Source organism: Euprymna scolopes, chromosome 31 (genome assembly GCF_053919585.1).
Source record: "Euprymna scolopes isolate OS-2025 chromosome 31, ASM5391958v1, whole genome shotgun sequence".
NCBI classification, from domain to species: Eukaryota; Metazoa; Mollusca; class Cephalopoda; order Sepiida; family Sepiolidae; genus Euprymna; species Euprymna scolopes.
The window spans coordinates 8,603,450-8,620,150 of NC_136512.1; the positions used below are offsets into that span (position 1 = coordinate 8,603,450).

The window sequence follows — 16,701 nt, forward strand, 5'->3', positions numbered from 1 at the left end:
GTGCGAATAACACTCAATATGAGAACTGTAGTCTAAAGATTTCGAATAATAGGAATGATCAAAGCTTGTATTCCAATGAATTCTTTCGCTGATGTTTGATTCCATTGCATTTTTATTTTTTTTGATTCCGATCAACATTCTTTGAAAGTAACAATGATTGTTCATTGCGACGAATAACATTGTACGGCATCGCTAAATTGAAAATCGGCATCAGTAGCAAACACACAGCAGCGTCGATATATCTCGCTTTTAATAAATTTGGAAAACATCTCTATATATAAATCTCACCTGTCTCTTTAAATGTATGTATGTATGTCAAGGTCTGGCGTGGATGTGTGTTAAAAGCACACAGATGACTTAGCGTCATACTGTGTTCTCCCAGACAAATCAACCCCACGTGCACGTCGTGACCACTGCCACGCAGACGGGGCTCTGATGAACGGCGAATGTCCTGTGCCGTATAACTGGACCTCCACTGCCTTGTGGGCCAAGGTTATTTAACCAAAGACTAAGGGTGAGGTAACCCTGACAGTAACCTCCAGAGGAGCTTAGGCCCTTTAAGCTGCGGCATATATGACCCATCGGCGTGTGGAGTATGCTCTGATGCCCAGCAACCTAAGTCACAATCATGGATCAAATGGCATGGTGGGTGGAGAGGGCTCCCTTAAGCCGTGGTGAAGGCAACTTCTCTAGGAGAAGGAAAATCCCGGTAAAAAAAACCCTGCGGCGACTGCTGCATCCAATAATGTTGACTTGCTCTTCTTTTTGGTTCAATGTGGCGGTTATTTAGAGATTGTCTCAGTGAAAAGTGTTTCCTCACCATAAAAAGCTTCAAGCACAGGCATTACTTGATATGCAATGGAATACACATTTTACCATCAGTGTGTATCTCGATAACAAAAAGGTTGGCTGTAGCCTGAAATGACAAACAGACATTCAATGATGACTGATGCAGATATGGGCGTGAATAGCAATAAAGGCTCTGGAACTTCCAGAGTCTGGCCTGGTAGGTGTTCAGGGCACTACAGCTTGAACCCGGTCATCAGTCGATGTGCTGGTCTATAGAAGGTTCATAGAAGTGACCGTCTGGCACGTGCTGCTAGTCGCGCTCATGTTTGTGTCTATTAAGCCACAGATATATTAAGTAATGGCAATACTCGAGAACGAGTTGTTGCCATCATGTATGTACGTATGTATGGATGTATGTCTGCCTAAAACTTTCGACAGAGGCGACGGATTTTCACGATATCGGTATCGTTTTGAATCTCGACCCTTGGGACTACAGATATCGAAAAATTGGCTAAAAACATTAATTCCTTCACCCTCAACTGCGCACTTTTCTACAAGGAGGGGGGGTCGCTTTTTGCGCCGATATTATCGAAAGTCATCCCCCTCTTTTCGATTGACTAGCCTTAATTTAAACCTTTGTCACTTCCAGTTGGTGATGGACGCAAGAACAAACACATCAGTTTTTTTTTTCACATGCTTTTCCTCCTTCACCGTACGGGTTCGAGCCTGCCTGCCTGCCTTTTTTTCTCTCAGCACACACCTCCAAACACCTGGGCAACGCCGGGCACCCAGGCTAGTTTAATATATATACTAAACAAAATAAAAACCAAAATTTTTCGAAACGCGCCCAAGAAACTGGATTTCTACTTTCAGATTAGTAATTAATCTGAAGAATGTATAAACCATGTGCTCAGTGTTTTATCACTTTTTCTGCACTCTTCCACCGTTCCTTCTAGACATACCACAGAATACAATCTATAATGTATTAGCCGTCTCGAAGACCTTCTGTCTCTCACTACTTTGTTTACCTGGCTGATTGAAGTGGAAATCAAAGCTATTGTGTCATATGCTCAATTGTTTACTTCTTTTTCTGCACCCTTCCACCATTCTTTCTAAACATACCGTACAGTACAAACTCCAATAATGCGAGGGAGAGTATCTAACTTATATAAATATAAAATATGAATCTTATTTTTACTTCAAGCTGCCTTGTAACTCTCGCTTATATTATTTTGTCCTTGAGTATTCAAATCCCATGAGCAATGTTTCTGACAAAGGAGAAAGAATTGCTGTTTTCTGGGTCGGCATCTATCTATATAACACCTACCGTTGGGTAGTTTTTAATATTTTTCATCCTATAGAGTCAATTTTCGTTTCTAACTTCATGCTTGGTCTTGAGCGATTTCTATAAAAATATAGTGATATTATGTGATTACATACTGTGTTTTTGTGTATGTATGTGATTATCGCCTATACGTGACTTACACACTATTATTTTGTAAAGATTTCCTATGAATCTAATATTCATTGAAAAAGAAAAATTATTATTATTATTTTTTTTTTTTTTAGTTTTCTTATCAGTTTGTACAAGCAGGGGATGGAGCATTCTACCGGATGCTAGACATTCGCCCGCTACCTCATATACTCCAACCAAGAGATCTTTATAAGATTCTAATTGTCCCTTTAAATGCAAAAAAAGAACAGTTGGAAACAAGTCATACACCATCCACTGTGGCTATGCAATTTCTACAGCTGCGATAGAGTGATATGGGATAGGAAGGAGAAAAAAGCAACCTTAGAAGAAGTCAGTGTCCGCACTGATGCTGAGAGGGAAAATATAACAAAATACCAAGATACCAATACCAAAACACCAATATGGACGACATGAAAAGAAACTGGAATCTTAGAAAGATCTTCATTCCATTAATTATAGGAACAACTGGACTCATGAAAACGAATTTCAAAAACTATTTGGCAAAAATACCCGATGATCTAAGTGCAATAGAAATACAAACACTTGCGCTTAAAAGGACAGTCTGAATCTTGAAAAGATCTCTCGGTTGGAATGTATGAGATGGTGAGTGCATGTCTGGCATCCATTAGGATGCCCCATCTACAGCTAGAACAAAATAATGAAATTCATAAAAAGCAAAGTGAAATAACAATCTTGGCTTGATGAGTAATGTGAGTGAAGATGGCTAATTTGCTCAGCATCGGTATTTCCACGCGATTTAAAAGCTTATAATTTCTATTAAATACAGAGTGAAATGATAAAGTTGTCGTCCTAAAGAAAATAAAACTGCGGCTTAATTTTATAACTTTTATTGAAAAAAAAAGAAAAATTCAGGTAACTTGATTATGTAGTAGAGATGACATCAATTCAATGTAACCGCCTTCAGCCTCAATCACTGCCTTGATACAAGTCTGGAACTGGGAGTATACCTTTTTCACAGACGCCAGTAGGCGCTTGCTGAATAGTTGGTGGATGGCAACGATCAGGCTGGCTTTAGTGTTGTGGGAGGTCATGTTGGTGATGTTCTTGATGTATGAGCAAACGAAGTAGTCCAGCAGGTTCAGGTCGGGGAAGGAGGGGGGCAGTGAAAGAAGGGTACAAAGTCGTAGCACTCCTTCTGAAGCCAAGCCTGGGTCTTTTTGGACTTGTGGGCCAGCGCCGATTCTTGCTGCCATACCCAGGGTTTGCCAGCAGCCACCTGATTGTATCAGGGGATCACCACACTCTTCAGAACATATAGGTACACTTTGGCATTGGCTTTCAAGCCGACTTAGAAGATGTGAGGTGGCACGATGTGGGCCTCACTTGAAACCACATCAAAGATCATAACCGTGGCCGGAAACTTTGTTTTCATCACCATGGGCACGTCTCTGTTATTCATGGCAATCTAGCGATGCATTTCGAGGGTGCTGGCAATGGTCCTGTTGTCATAAGTTGAATCTGTAGAGATCATGAGTTGTACAGCGGCGCATCTCCGATCTCGCTCATTGAACATTGTGCCACTTTCACACATGATAGAAGGCTCCTATTGCTCTTGGGATTTGTACACAACTGGCCAACTAGTAGATGCTCTGCAACAAAAAAAGAAAATCAGTTTTCCTCAAACGGAAATGGAATCATGCCGTCTTTTCTTGGGAGACAATTTTATCGTTCCACCTTGTATTAAATTTTATTAATGCAAACAGATCACACATAAGGTAAATCAAAATAAATTGTTTTTAACTAATTTCCTAACTGGATTTTGTTCGAAAACAAGTTATGTCGAGTATTTAATTTGACTGGTATTCCAAGTCATAAGATCAAAACTTATTTTCTGAATTTTTGAGATGTGGATCGATAATTCCTATTATTCAAACTACTGTTCTCATCTTTGTTATTTTCAAAACGTTTCAACCGTTGTAACCTCCGCTCTTCTAAAAGTGTATTTTATCAAACTCAGGAATCTGCATGGAATTCTAATGAAACCATATATTTAATCCACAGGGATAGCATGTTCTGGTTCGGTCAGCCATGACCAGGTAGAAGTCCTAAGTAATTTCCAATTATATTTTTGAATATGGCTCGCACTGAGAATTGAACCTTCAACCACCAGAAGAGTAGCATAACAGATAAAGTAGTTGGTAAAATTCTGTTGCAAGCTACACTCTTCTGGAGGTTGAAGATTCATTCTTGAGTGTGGGTGATACTCAAAATATATCCCTATTATTTGAATATGACTACTGTTCTTATCTTGAATATTATTTGCATGACGTTTTGGCCAATGTAACCTCTGATCTTCTTCAGGTGTATCTTGTCCGCAAGGACCCGTGACACAATGGATAGAATATTTTGTGAAATTCAGTTGTAAAAGTTACATTCGTGGAACGTGAATGTTCAACCCTCAGTGTGGGCGACCCAAAACTATAATTGCAAATTACTATGGGTTTCTACTCGGTCATGGCTGACAGAATAAGAGCATGGTACTCCTGTGGATTAAATAAAAGTTTTTGTTTGAAATTCCGTGTAAATTCCCGAGTTTAGCAAGAAAGTTGGAGGTTACATGCATGCAAAAATGACGTCACCAGTAGGGAAAAAGCAAGGCTATAAAAAGGACGATCACGTTAGAGATGTGAATCATGTTTGAGATCACGTTCAGAATCACGTTTTATTTTGGGAAACAAATGTTTGTTACACAAGAAAAGGAGTCAGGATACTACTTGTCTTATGTTCCTTGTGCCGTACTCTGTCTACAACGTGTTGGGTCTTCATGTGTAACGTTACATATTTACTGAATTGTTGTGCAAAATCTCACTTAAGATGAAAACAGCAGTCCGAAGAATCCAAATAATATGAATAGCCATCTAAATAAAATGAACCGTAAAAAAGATGTAGTTGTGCAATGTAATCAAAGTTTCTGAATTTTTTAGATGCGGATTGGTTATTGGTATTATTTGTTCTCATCTTGAGTTGTCATTTTCACAACGCAAGTTTGCAAGAACCCACGGTGCAGTAGTTAGAATACTTGGAAAAATCAATTGTAAAAAGTGATATTCTCCTGAAGATTGAAGATTCAATTCTCAGTGTGGGTGACTGAAAAATACATTTGCGAATTACTCGGGACCTCCACCCAGTCATGGATGACGGAACAAGAACATGCTACCTCCGTTAAGTAAATAAAGGGTTCCATTTGAAATTATGTCCAAATTCCTGAGTTTGAAAGAAACATTTCCGAGTTCAACAAGTGTTATGGTGTTAAATGGTAATAAAACAAAAGGAACACAGGGCTTTTAGAAACATGTATTCACATATATTACAGGCAAAGCGGGTTGAGCAATACCATTCCTCAACTGTTGGGAATTTGTGCACGACCTCATCGGCCGTGTACCAATCTTTGACTGCCGGGCGTCGGTACTCGTTACAAGAATTGACGTCATGAGATTGCCCATTAATCCCATGGAGGGGCGTCTTGAACAACAAGATACACCTGAAGAAGGTCGGAGGTTACATCGACCGAAACGTTACAAAAACGACATTCAAGATGAGAACAGTAGTTGGATGTAATCGTTTATATTCTCTATCCATTCCAATATTTCTTGTAGTAACATTGATTTGCTGAGATCCACCCATTCATTTTTAGCAGAATAAAAGTTTTAATCATTCACTATTTTATCGAAGGATTTCACATAAAATGCTCTTAGTCATTTTTTTTTCACATGTGGAATTTTGTATTTTTCTTCCATTTCTTTTTATTTATTTGCTATCAGGTGATAAAAATTAGTGTTTAATTCTGAACAGCCAATCAATTACATAAATTATCAGTCTGTTTCACAGAACAAAATAACATTCCAATTAATTTAATTGATTACATATTCTATCCAGCCGAATATTTCTTTTAACAACATTCATATCCTGAGATTCACTCATTAATTCCCGTTTATTTATTTTTTTTTCATCTTGTGGTCAGTATTTATCATCAGTATTTTATTTCGCCATGTTGAATATTTTTCTTTTTCTTAAATGTCTTGGATTATTATTTATTTGTTATCAGGTGATAAAAATGAATATTTAATTCTGAATAACCAATCAATTATATTTAATTGATTGGTTTTTAAAAATAGAATAGTATCACGATGAGGACAGTAGTCCAAAGAATCCAAATAAAACAGACAACTCCTCATCATATCAAAAATTTAGAAACGTAATATAAATTATATTCTTTTCAGCCCAATATTTCTTTTAACAACATTCATCTATAATATAAATATCAACTGTCTGTTTAAATGTATACCTGTATGTATGTATGTATGTATGTATGTATGTATGTATGTATGTATGTATTATGTATGTATGCCTAAAACTTTTGGCAGAGGCGACGGATTTTCACGAGATTGGTATCATTTTGAAGCTCAGCCCTTCGGACGACAAATATAAAATAATTGGCCAAAAACATTAATTCTTTCATCCTTAACTGAGCAGTTTTTTACAAGGAGGGGTCGCTGTTTTCGCCGATGTTTTCGAAAGCCATCCCCTGTTTTCGATTGTCTAGCCTTAATTTAAACCTACATAACTTCCGGTTTGGCGATCGGCGCAACAACAAAGACGTCACTTTTTTTTTTCACTTTCTCTTCCTCCTTCACTGTACGTGTTCAAGCTTGCCTGCCTACTACGCCTTTTTTTTTTTTTTTTTTTTTTTTTTGCTCAACACACACCTCCCAACACCCGGGCAACGCCAGGCACCCAGCCTAGTTTCAGAATAAAAATAAAAAAAATACTTTATTTGAGAAATTTTACATAACATGTCTATAAGTTTTTTATTTTATTTGGTCATGTAGAATTTTATATTTTTCTTAAACGTCATTTTTCTTATTCTACCAGGTGATCAGTCTGGATGGTTCGACGACAGTGCACGAATTGCTTCAGAATCTTCACAAGATCCTTGTTATTAGAGAATGTAAAACATCAGGTTTCTCTTTGTTCACAGACGACCCGACTGGCGGCCAAACAGAACACTGCCTCCCGCCACAGGTTAAAGTAAGTAGCCTTTATCTTCACGGCGATTCACAAGTAAAACTCAGTTTTAGAATGAAAAGTCGTTACATGTAAGGTATAAAAATTTAATTTAAATTGAATCAAAAAATTACCTTGGATTTATTTTATGTAATGTACATTTGGTTGCACTTTAAAAGCATTATATTTCATCTAGCAATTAATGATATAGATATAAAATTTTCAATGATTTTTTGCACTTCTTACTCTGTCTTTAAAATATGAAACATCTTTATATTATTCTTGTCGCTTCGACCGTTATCATCCTGTGCTTACCTACAAACGTAAGTGGAATATTCCGAACACATTTCATTAACTAAATTGGTGTCAATACTAGGCATAAACCTAGCCATATTCTGATTGGCTGAGAAAAACGCATGCCAGCAATCTCGCTAACCAACCAAAACGTCAAAACAATATGGCGATTATATTTTACAATTCAAACGTGCTTTTCAATAACAAAACAAGACAAGATCAAAGTGTAGTATCTGTTCTGCAGATGCTGCAAGCTATGACTAGCTATGACTAGCAAAGACCAGATGTGGGGGCAACCCCACATGCCTGACCTTTAACCAGCTCCCATTTCCCACCCCTCGGGAGCTGGTCCCCTTTTCCCCTTCCCCCTCCCTTCACTCCTCACATTAAAAATTGGCCTTGTGCCTAATTTGCTCGGTGGGGGAGCAAATAAATACCATCTGTTCTTCAGATGCTGCACTTCGGTTTCTTGTTCTCTGCCGGTGGAGGGAGGGGTCCTTCACGACTGAGACAATTTTTATTTTTGTTCCTTTTCTCCACATTAAAAAACGACCCTGGTGTCTAACTCTGTCCCGTGGGGAGGCATTGTAAATAGGTACAATTTACAGGTATGTGAAAACGTTTATTTATAAAAACTTTATTTTACGCTTCCAATTTTTTTTTTTTTACTTAACAAATATATTCCTATACCCACCCTCGAAATAAAAAAAAATGGACTATTCCCGTCGCCTAGCGCCTATTAGTTACCTTGTTAATTATTAATGGGGGGGGGATAGATCACTCATTTTGTGAGAGCCCTACAAGAGAGGTTCGACAGAGGTTTATTCTTAATAGTCTCTGGTTTCTTTCGGGAACAATCAAGGGGAAACAATCAACCGTGCTCAGAACCAGTGCATCACTAGAATCGATCGTCTGCAACAATATTGTTCATTACAAGAATGACAATTTTATTCATTCTTATCCTCGAGTTGCTTTTGGCCCTTGGCAAGTTGTGACTCATTAGTATATAAAATGCATTAGCGTTAGTCATGTCTTTGTATTCGTGTTCTTCGGTCTAAAGATAGGAATCGTATGGAAATATTCCGATGAAGTACGACGGGGAAACAAAGAAGGGAACAAGAAACGCATTTTCCGTATTAATTCTCTGTTAAGGCTTTTAACAGAAGATCACATTATCCTGTTGCTCGAGAAGATGGTATATAACCGCAGGTATTAAGTCATGCCAATGATAATGATTATGTTAGGGATGCTGCTGCTGCTGCTAATGAGGAACACGATGTAGTGATAAGTGTTTGCTTTAATTACTTTCCCTGATTATTTTTGTCTTCCACGGTAACTCTCTCACGAAGGCATTTTTTTTTCTGATCAAATCAAATCAAAAACGGGAGAGGAGGAGAAATACTAAAGTAGACATTTTGGTCAGAGGTGTGCCCCCTTTCTTCTGTGATTTTAAATGTGATGCCGACGTTTGCCTTGGGGTTGTAATAAAAGTATTTCCGAGTGAAAGGAAAAAAGACTTGGATTGGATTGATGGCGGAGGAGATGGTGAGGGATATGATAGAGAGGGAGGGGAAGAGAGGGAGAAAGTAAGAATGACCAAAAGATAGAAAGAAAGGAAGTTGCTGGGAAAAAAAGAAGGAAAAGAAAGCCCCCCCCCCCTAAAAAAATAAGAGAAAGAGATTGAAAAAAAAGGAAAGAAGAAATAATAAAAAAGAAATAAATAAAAAAAAATGAAAGGAAAAAATTTGAGAAAAAGAAAGAAAAGGAGAATTTTAAGAAAGAAAGGAGAGAAAAGGCAGTTTTGAGGAAGAAAGAAATAAAAAGGAAAAAAAGAAAAAAGTTTTGAGAAAAAAAGAAAGGAATAAGAAGTTTTGAAAAAACAAGAAAAGGGGAGTTTTGAGAAAGAAAGAAGTTAGTTGCAAGAAAAAGCACAAAAAAGGAAAGGAATAATAAAGAAAGGAACAGGTTTTAAGAAAGAATGAAAAAAAAAAGAAAAGAAAATGATTTTTGAATGAAAAACAAAGCGGAAGAAAGAAGTTGATTGCTGAAAAAAGTCAGAGAAAAAAATAAAGTAAAAAAGGTCGAGAAAGAAAGAATTTATTTTGTTAAAAAAAAAAAGCATAAAAAAAGAAGAGGCTGAAAAAAGAAAAATGTAATTAGAAAAACGAGAAAGAAAAAATATATGAACAGGAGGGTTAGGGAAGTAAAGTAACAGTTGATGAAAATGTATGAATATAGAGAACTAGCAGGAATACCCGACGTTTCCCAGGATTGAATGATGATTAACGAATGTTTCATCCTCTCATATTTTCGACTTGTGCGGTAATAAAACTTCTCAAATACACTTATGTTAGCATGTATAAGGATGTTAACTTTGGTAAAAATTAGTTGTTCTTCTTTTATCAGATTATTTTGATCATCGAAGACATTCCAATACAAAACCTATCTAAGAACATGGCCATGCACATAAAATACCTTCGTGTGAAATTTAAAAAAAATCATCCCAGTCGTTTTTGAGTCCATAGGAAACGAACTCATACACACAGAGTAGATGGATAGAGATAATATTACGATAAAATTGTCACCGTAAAGAAAACAACACTACAGGTTTATTTTTAAACTTTTATTGATGTGTATTATTACATATATTAACATATCCGAGCCAGGTGTCTACACCAGGATACCTCATAAGAAATAGACAGTATCTGCTTATTAAAAAAAAAAAAAAAATTGTAAGAAAATATTTTACAATGGGTGCATTTTTAATTTACTAATGAAATACACTTTTAAAAAATAAAACTTCAGTACAGTATTTATCTAACAAAAAATACCCCCTTTTATAATGCACGTGTCCAATTGTAGAATAATTCATTATCTATATATATATATATAAAAGCGAAAGTGTGTGTGTGTGTGTGTGTGTGTGTGTGTGTGTGTGTGTGCACTTTTCTGTATGTCCGCCAAAAGCTTTTTTGCGCCGGGCTTCTCGGTCGGCTCACTCCTTAAACACTGTAGTTTTATTTTAAAACTTTTATTGAAAAAAAAAACAACTCAGGTAACTTGATTATGCAGTAGAGCTGACATCTATTCAATGTAGCCGCCTTTAGCCTCAATCACTGCCTCAATACATGTCCGGAACTTGGAACATGCCTTTTCCACAAAGTGCCAGCAGGAGCTCAGCGAATACTTGGCGGATTGCAGCGATCAGGCTGGCTTTAGTGTTGTGGGTGGTCATGTTGATGCTGTTTTCGATGTATGACCAAACGAAGTAGTTCAGCGAGTTCAGGTCAGGGGAGGAGGGGGGTGGACCAATGAGAAAAATATACAAAGTCGTAGCAATCCTTCTGAAGCCAAGCCTGGGTCTTTTTGGACTTGTGAGCTGGCGCTAAATCTTGGTACCACACCCAGGGTCTGCCAGCGGTCACCTGATTGCACCAGGAGATCACCACACTCTTCAGCACATCCAGGTACACTTTGGTGTTGACGTTCGTCAACTTTGAAGATAAGATGTGGCATGATCTGGTCCTCACTTGAAACCACACTGAGGACCATAATTGTGGCCGGAAACTTTGTTTTTATCACCCTGGGCACATGCCTGTTATTCGTGGCAATTCTACATGCATTTTGAGGGTGTTGGCAATGGTCCTGTTGTCATAACTTGGATCGGTAAAGAGCATGAGGTGTACAGCAGCACATCTTGAACATTGTGTCACTTTCAGACATGATAGAAGGCTCCTATCGCCATTGGCCAACTAGTAGCTGGTCTGCAATACAAAAAGAAAACCGGTTTTCATCAAACGGAAATGGAATCATGTCATCTTTTCTAGGGCAACAATTTTATCGTTCCACCCTGTACACACATCACCGCCACTATTTTCCAATCATATTGCATAACAACATTGAGAATGATACAATGGATGTGTAATATGATTTCTAAAGTCAGGCTTAGATCAGATGACTCCAGAGGGAAGTTAAATCTGGACAGTATAGAGAGATGTGTGCCGAAAAGATGTTGGCCATATTAAAAGAATCCAGTTTTGTGAGATATGTGGCACATAGCGCCATCTTGTTGAAAAAAGAATTGCATTTTGTCTTGTGGTGTCAGTTGGTCATTAAGAGAAAGATTAGAGAGGTTGGGTTACTTTTAAGTGGGCCACCCTGTATATTATTATTTTTATTACTAATGGAGATTTGGTATTTGTCTTAACTATACTATTAATGTCTTTGATATACTAAATTCTAGTAGAGGTTGTGTAGCATTATTTCTGTTATTGTTATACTATTCTCCCAGGGATTACCTTCTCCATATTTTTGGGCAAAATTCGTGCAATATTTGTTCTGTGGTAATAATACCACCCTTCCTGGATGAACCTTCTATTTGTTGGATAAAGAGGAGATGTTTAGCGTAATATCTCTTCTGAGGTCATTATATATCCTTCCAGGCATTATCTCCTCCATTGTTTGGAGAGAAGTAGTGTCGTACCTGCCCTAATGAGATATTTTTGCAGACATTACCTTCTCCTTTGAGGGTGAAGTGTAGTATAGGTTATTTTGTTAGGATATCATTCTCCCCAAGTATTCCTCCTTCGGCAGAGCAATATGTTTTTTTTTTTTTTTTTTACATGGTGGTCACCACTTATCAAGGCCCGGAAGCCACTCATGGATAAGGGTTATTGCAAGTACAGTATGTTAGTGTGGAGATTTGATGAAGTGTTTACTTAAGGGGGCGGTTCATTAGGAATTTGTTAACGTTGGACTTGAAGACATCCAAGTTGTAGTCCGGTGGGAAGCAGGCAGACGGAACAGAGTTCCACAGGTGTGCAGCTCCAAGAAAGAAGCTTTGTTCATGGAATCCACGTTTTGATTTAGGCACAGATAAAGAGTGGGGGAAATTTTTCACAGTGGATTCAGCTAAACGGGTGTGTTTCGTGAAAGATTGGCGAGGGGGGACCAGAGATTGGAGTTCAGACGAGCACCTGCCATGGAAATAACGATAAAACAAGGATAGGCTCACAACGTCTCTTCTGTGGGAGAGAGGCTGCAGGGAAGAGAAAAGGGCATCCCCCACTAAGCTACAAAGTCTATTTTGTACTCTGTCAAGGCAGGATAGGCTGTTTTTAGCACCTCCTGCAGATGTGGCAGCAGTACTCCATCCTTGGACGTACTTGGCTTTTATACAGATAGAGAATTGTATCAGTAGAGAGATATCTTCTGGAGCGGTAGAAGGATCTCACCATTTTCCCAGTGTCCTTGGCAACAGACCTGATGTACATGTTCCATTTCAGATCAGGAGTAAAGGTCAAACCCAGAAGCTTGTCAAAACATGGAGCCTCCCCAAGACGAGAGCCATCGATTTCAATTGATGCCAGATGGGGATCAGAGCGTTGATGATGTAAAGATAGAAGCTTGGTTTTGGATGCATTAAAAGTGACCAGCCACCTCTTCCCTCACTGTACCATGCGCTCAAGATCAGAGAAGAGAGAATTAGAGAGAACTTTGCATTTACTGCCTTTGATGCGTTGCCATAGATAGTCATGTCATCAGCATAGATGTCAACAAATGATTTAAATATGTGTTTTGGGAGATCATTGATGTAGATCAGGAAGAGAGTTGGGCCCAGAGCATGAATGCAGCAGCAGCAACAGCCAACATATACAAATGACCGAGCCATGTGCGAGGTGACGTTACAGCAAGGAAAAAGGAAAGAAAAGATTATAAAAAAAGATAAAACTTTGCAAAGAAGGACAGAGATAGATATGTTACAAAAGGAAAGACGTGTCCTAAACATGGTTAGACAAAGATAGAGTATCACATGTTCGACATGGAAGAGTCTTGTTAAGCACATTGGAATGCGAAAAGACTTTTGAATAATAGACAAGACTATTATTTAATTGGAATTCATTATTGAGTTGAGCATTATTTATAAATTTATTTTATTGCGGACTATTATCCTCATCTTTATTAGTTGTTGTTTCTCATCGCGGTTACTACCTGACGAAGACCAGAGGAATAGTTGGTCAAAACGTTGTGAAACAGCAGCTAAGAAAGATGAGGATAATAGTCCGCAATAAAATAAATTAATAGACAAGACGTTATTCTGGAAGTACCTGTAAATAAATGTCTGTTGTTTCAACTGAAAAAATTGAATCAATTTCTTTCCTTGTCTTTGTTTTCATTGCGACTGTCTGCATACAATGTGTGGGTCCTGAGTGTTAGCATGTAACGACTACATTACAAAAGGAAATAAAATATCTCAAGGCGGACATGTTAATGTCTGCCATTTCAAGTACGGCTCGTTGAAAGTACAAGAGATTTGATTCGATCATCTCTCTCATTAGGCGAAAAGCTATTTCAGAAATTTCCATCCCGGAGTTGAATTAAGACAAGTACTTGTTTTTTTTTTTTAATTTTTGCCTCCAAGAATGACATTTAATTAAATTGTGTATGTTTCTGGGTCTGTGTCTAGAGACTGGTCTTGTTTGTTCAGAAGACATGAAACCAATCCAATGAGTTTGTCAAAAAAAAAAAAAAAAAAAAAAAAAAAAATCATATTCTAAAAATAATGTCAATTGATCAAGTTTCCCTTTTCTCTAAACGACCCCCCCCCAACTTATTTACAAAAATTATTTAAAGTATTTTATTAGTTAACAATGATAAGAGGTAACAAAATGTTCAAAGGCAGCATTTTTTCGATTTTTTGCTGGGGGTACTCAATTTGTCCCTAATATTAGATTTTTAGTTTATTGGGGATTGGGCCCTAGTGAGGACAGGTACCTGAAATTTTTTTTTTTTTTTTAGATGCTGTTGTTTTTGAGCAAATTGAACATGTTAGTTTTTATATTAATGGTTATTTATATATGCCAATTGGGAGGCATTAAAGTTTGATGTTCCAATTTAGGAACGTCAAAATTCCAATAAAATTTTAGAAAAAAATATTTTTTAATTGAATTTATGACATTAATATGCAAATTTCAAAGTACCCTTTCAAATGGTTTAATTGAATTTTGTGTACCCTTTCAAATGGTTTAATTAAATCTCAAGTACCCTTATAAATAGTTTAACGCTGATTATTAATTACATAATATGACTTCTCTGAAACTTCTAATAGTAAAGAAGAATATTCAAGTGTACAAATCGGTAGGAGATTAAGTTTTAATATGTTTAATAAAACATATTTTTCGGATATTTTGTTTTTTTGAGCTTTTTTTTTCTCGGCTGTTAACTCGATCGATCGATCGATGCCTCTGTCCAGTCTCGAAAGACAAAGGATACCCCTGTTGCGTGTGTAATTGTGAGGCAAGGGTCGCGCAGTCCCTAACCATATCTCTCCTGAATCGGCACTGTTTGGGTCCAGTGACAAGGAGAAGATCAGGACGACTGGAAACAATGCCGAGATAAGCGGAGAGCACATTCAGTACCTGGAAGTTTCAAATGGTCACCCATTTAGTACTGACTAGGTTCAACGTTGCTTAACTTCGGTGATCTAGCAGGAACCGGTGTGTCAATGTGATTATGCCGTATATGCCGTATATGGTGTTAACTACACTGCAAAATTACCAAGCTTATTAGAAGTATGGGTTAAATAAAGAAAAAAACTATAATTTATAATTTTCTGTATGCTGAAAAATGATTGTGCATACATTGTTTTGATTTTATAGATTTTTTTTTTTTTTTTTTTACCGAGATGTTGATGGCGGCCTAAATATGCCATGTCTCAACAAAGGAAAAGAAAAAATCTATCCTGTCATGGGTAAGCCCTTAGACATTTGACGGATGAAGCTAAAAAGAAATATGAATAAAACATGAGCAAACGTTATTTTTAAATACAAAACTCGGAAGTCGTTCTTGCAGGCCAAAGTTATTTTCAGAAAATCATTATAACAGACTTTCTGGAAGCGAATTTAAAAAAAAAAAAAAAATTAAAAAAAAAAAAGTTTAAAAAAAGGCAAATTGTTGAATTTTCTTTAGCTGAAATTAACGTTGCAAACGATGAATTGAAATGTGAAAAATTTTAGCCGAATTTCCGATTCCAAAAACGATTCTTTTTATTTGTTTTGTTTGTGTAAAAGTTAATTTTCCATTTTTAGTACTTATGATAGAATGATATTGATTTTTATTTATGATAAAAGTATAAATATTTATTGATATTTATTGATATTTATTGATAATTAAATGATAAATAATTATTGATTTCTATAGATGATTAAGTGATAAATAGTTATTGATTTTTACTTATGGTTAAATGATAAATATTGATTTTTATTCATGTTAAACTTATAAATGTTTATTGATTTTAAACAAATGATAACATGATAAATATTTATTGATTTTATTATTAGAAAATCTTTTTTCTCGCTCTGATATTGATATTAAAAGCCTACTTTTTTCTATTTTAAGATTATTTAATGGGTAGCTACTTCATGAAAATTAACTAATTTGCATATCCCTTTTAAACATGAGCGTTCATTAATTAATTGCATAGAATTTAGAATCAAACTGTTCTAACACACAGACATGTTAATATATATCTATATTTATATAAAAGTGAACGTGTCTCTGTATGTGTCTTTGTACATTTCTCTACACAATAACTCTGTCAATTTTAAGTCTACAGACTCGAAATTTGATATACAGGGTACTGAGATTTAGGAAAATCTTTGTGATTGGTTTTCAGACAGAAATTTGGCTGTTAAGGGGTCAAAGTTCAACGATTTGACCTTTGAGAGCTCTACCAAACTCCTCCGACAATTTTGGGTCTAAACACTTGAAATTTTAGATATAGATTCCTTGGACATGGATCTAACTTAATAACTTGGTTTAAGCCCAAAACAAATGGTAAGGGGTCATAATAGGGATCAAAGTTAAAAAAAAATTGACTTTTTTTTTTTGCTCAACATCACCTCCAAACACCCGGGCAACGCCGGGCTGAAATTCTAATATATATATATATATATATATATATATATATATATATATATATATATATATATATTAGTGTTGGGACGATTAATGGGGATCGGAATCGAGAATCAGAAAAATTGGAACTTTTTGGGATATTGGAATTCGTATCTGAAACAGAAAAAATTGTATTTATTTTCCAATGCCAAAAACAATTCATT

At 36.4% G+C, this 16,701-nt stretch overlaps 1 protein-coding gene across 12 annotated transcripts in view; it reads left to right on the plus strand.

The window, feature by feature from the left end:
* LOC145255614 (pleckstrin homology domain-containing family H member 2-like) overlaps positions 1-16,701 on the plus strand; it is a 1,732,783-nt gene that overhangs the window by 1,532,143 nt on the left and 183,939 nt on the right. For all 12 annotated transcript variants that reach the window (XR_013863868.1, XM_080114122.1, XM_080114121.1 and 9 more), the window contains one exon: positions 7,157-7,312. Coding sequence is in view for 11 of the 12 variants with exons in the window: in XM_080114122.1 (XP_079970248.1) it covers positions 7,157-7,312 (156 nt within the window). In the remaining variant the exon portion in view is untranslated. The remainder of the gene's footprint in view (positions 1-7,156; positions 7,313-16,701) is intronic.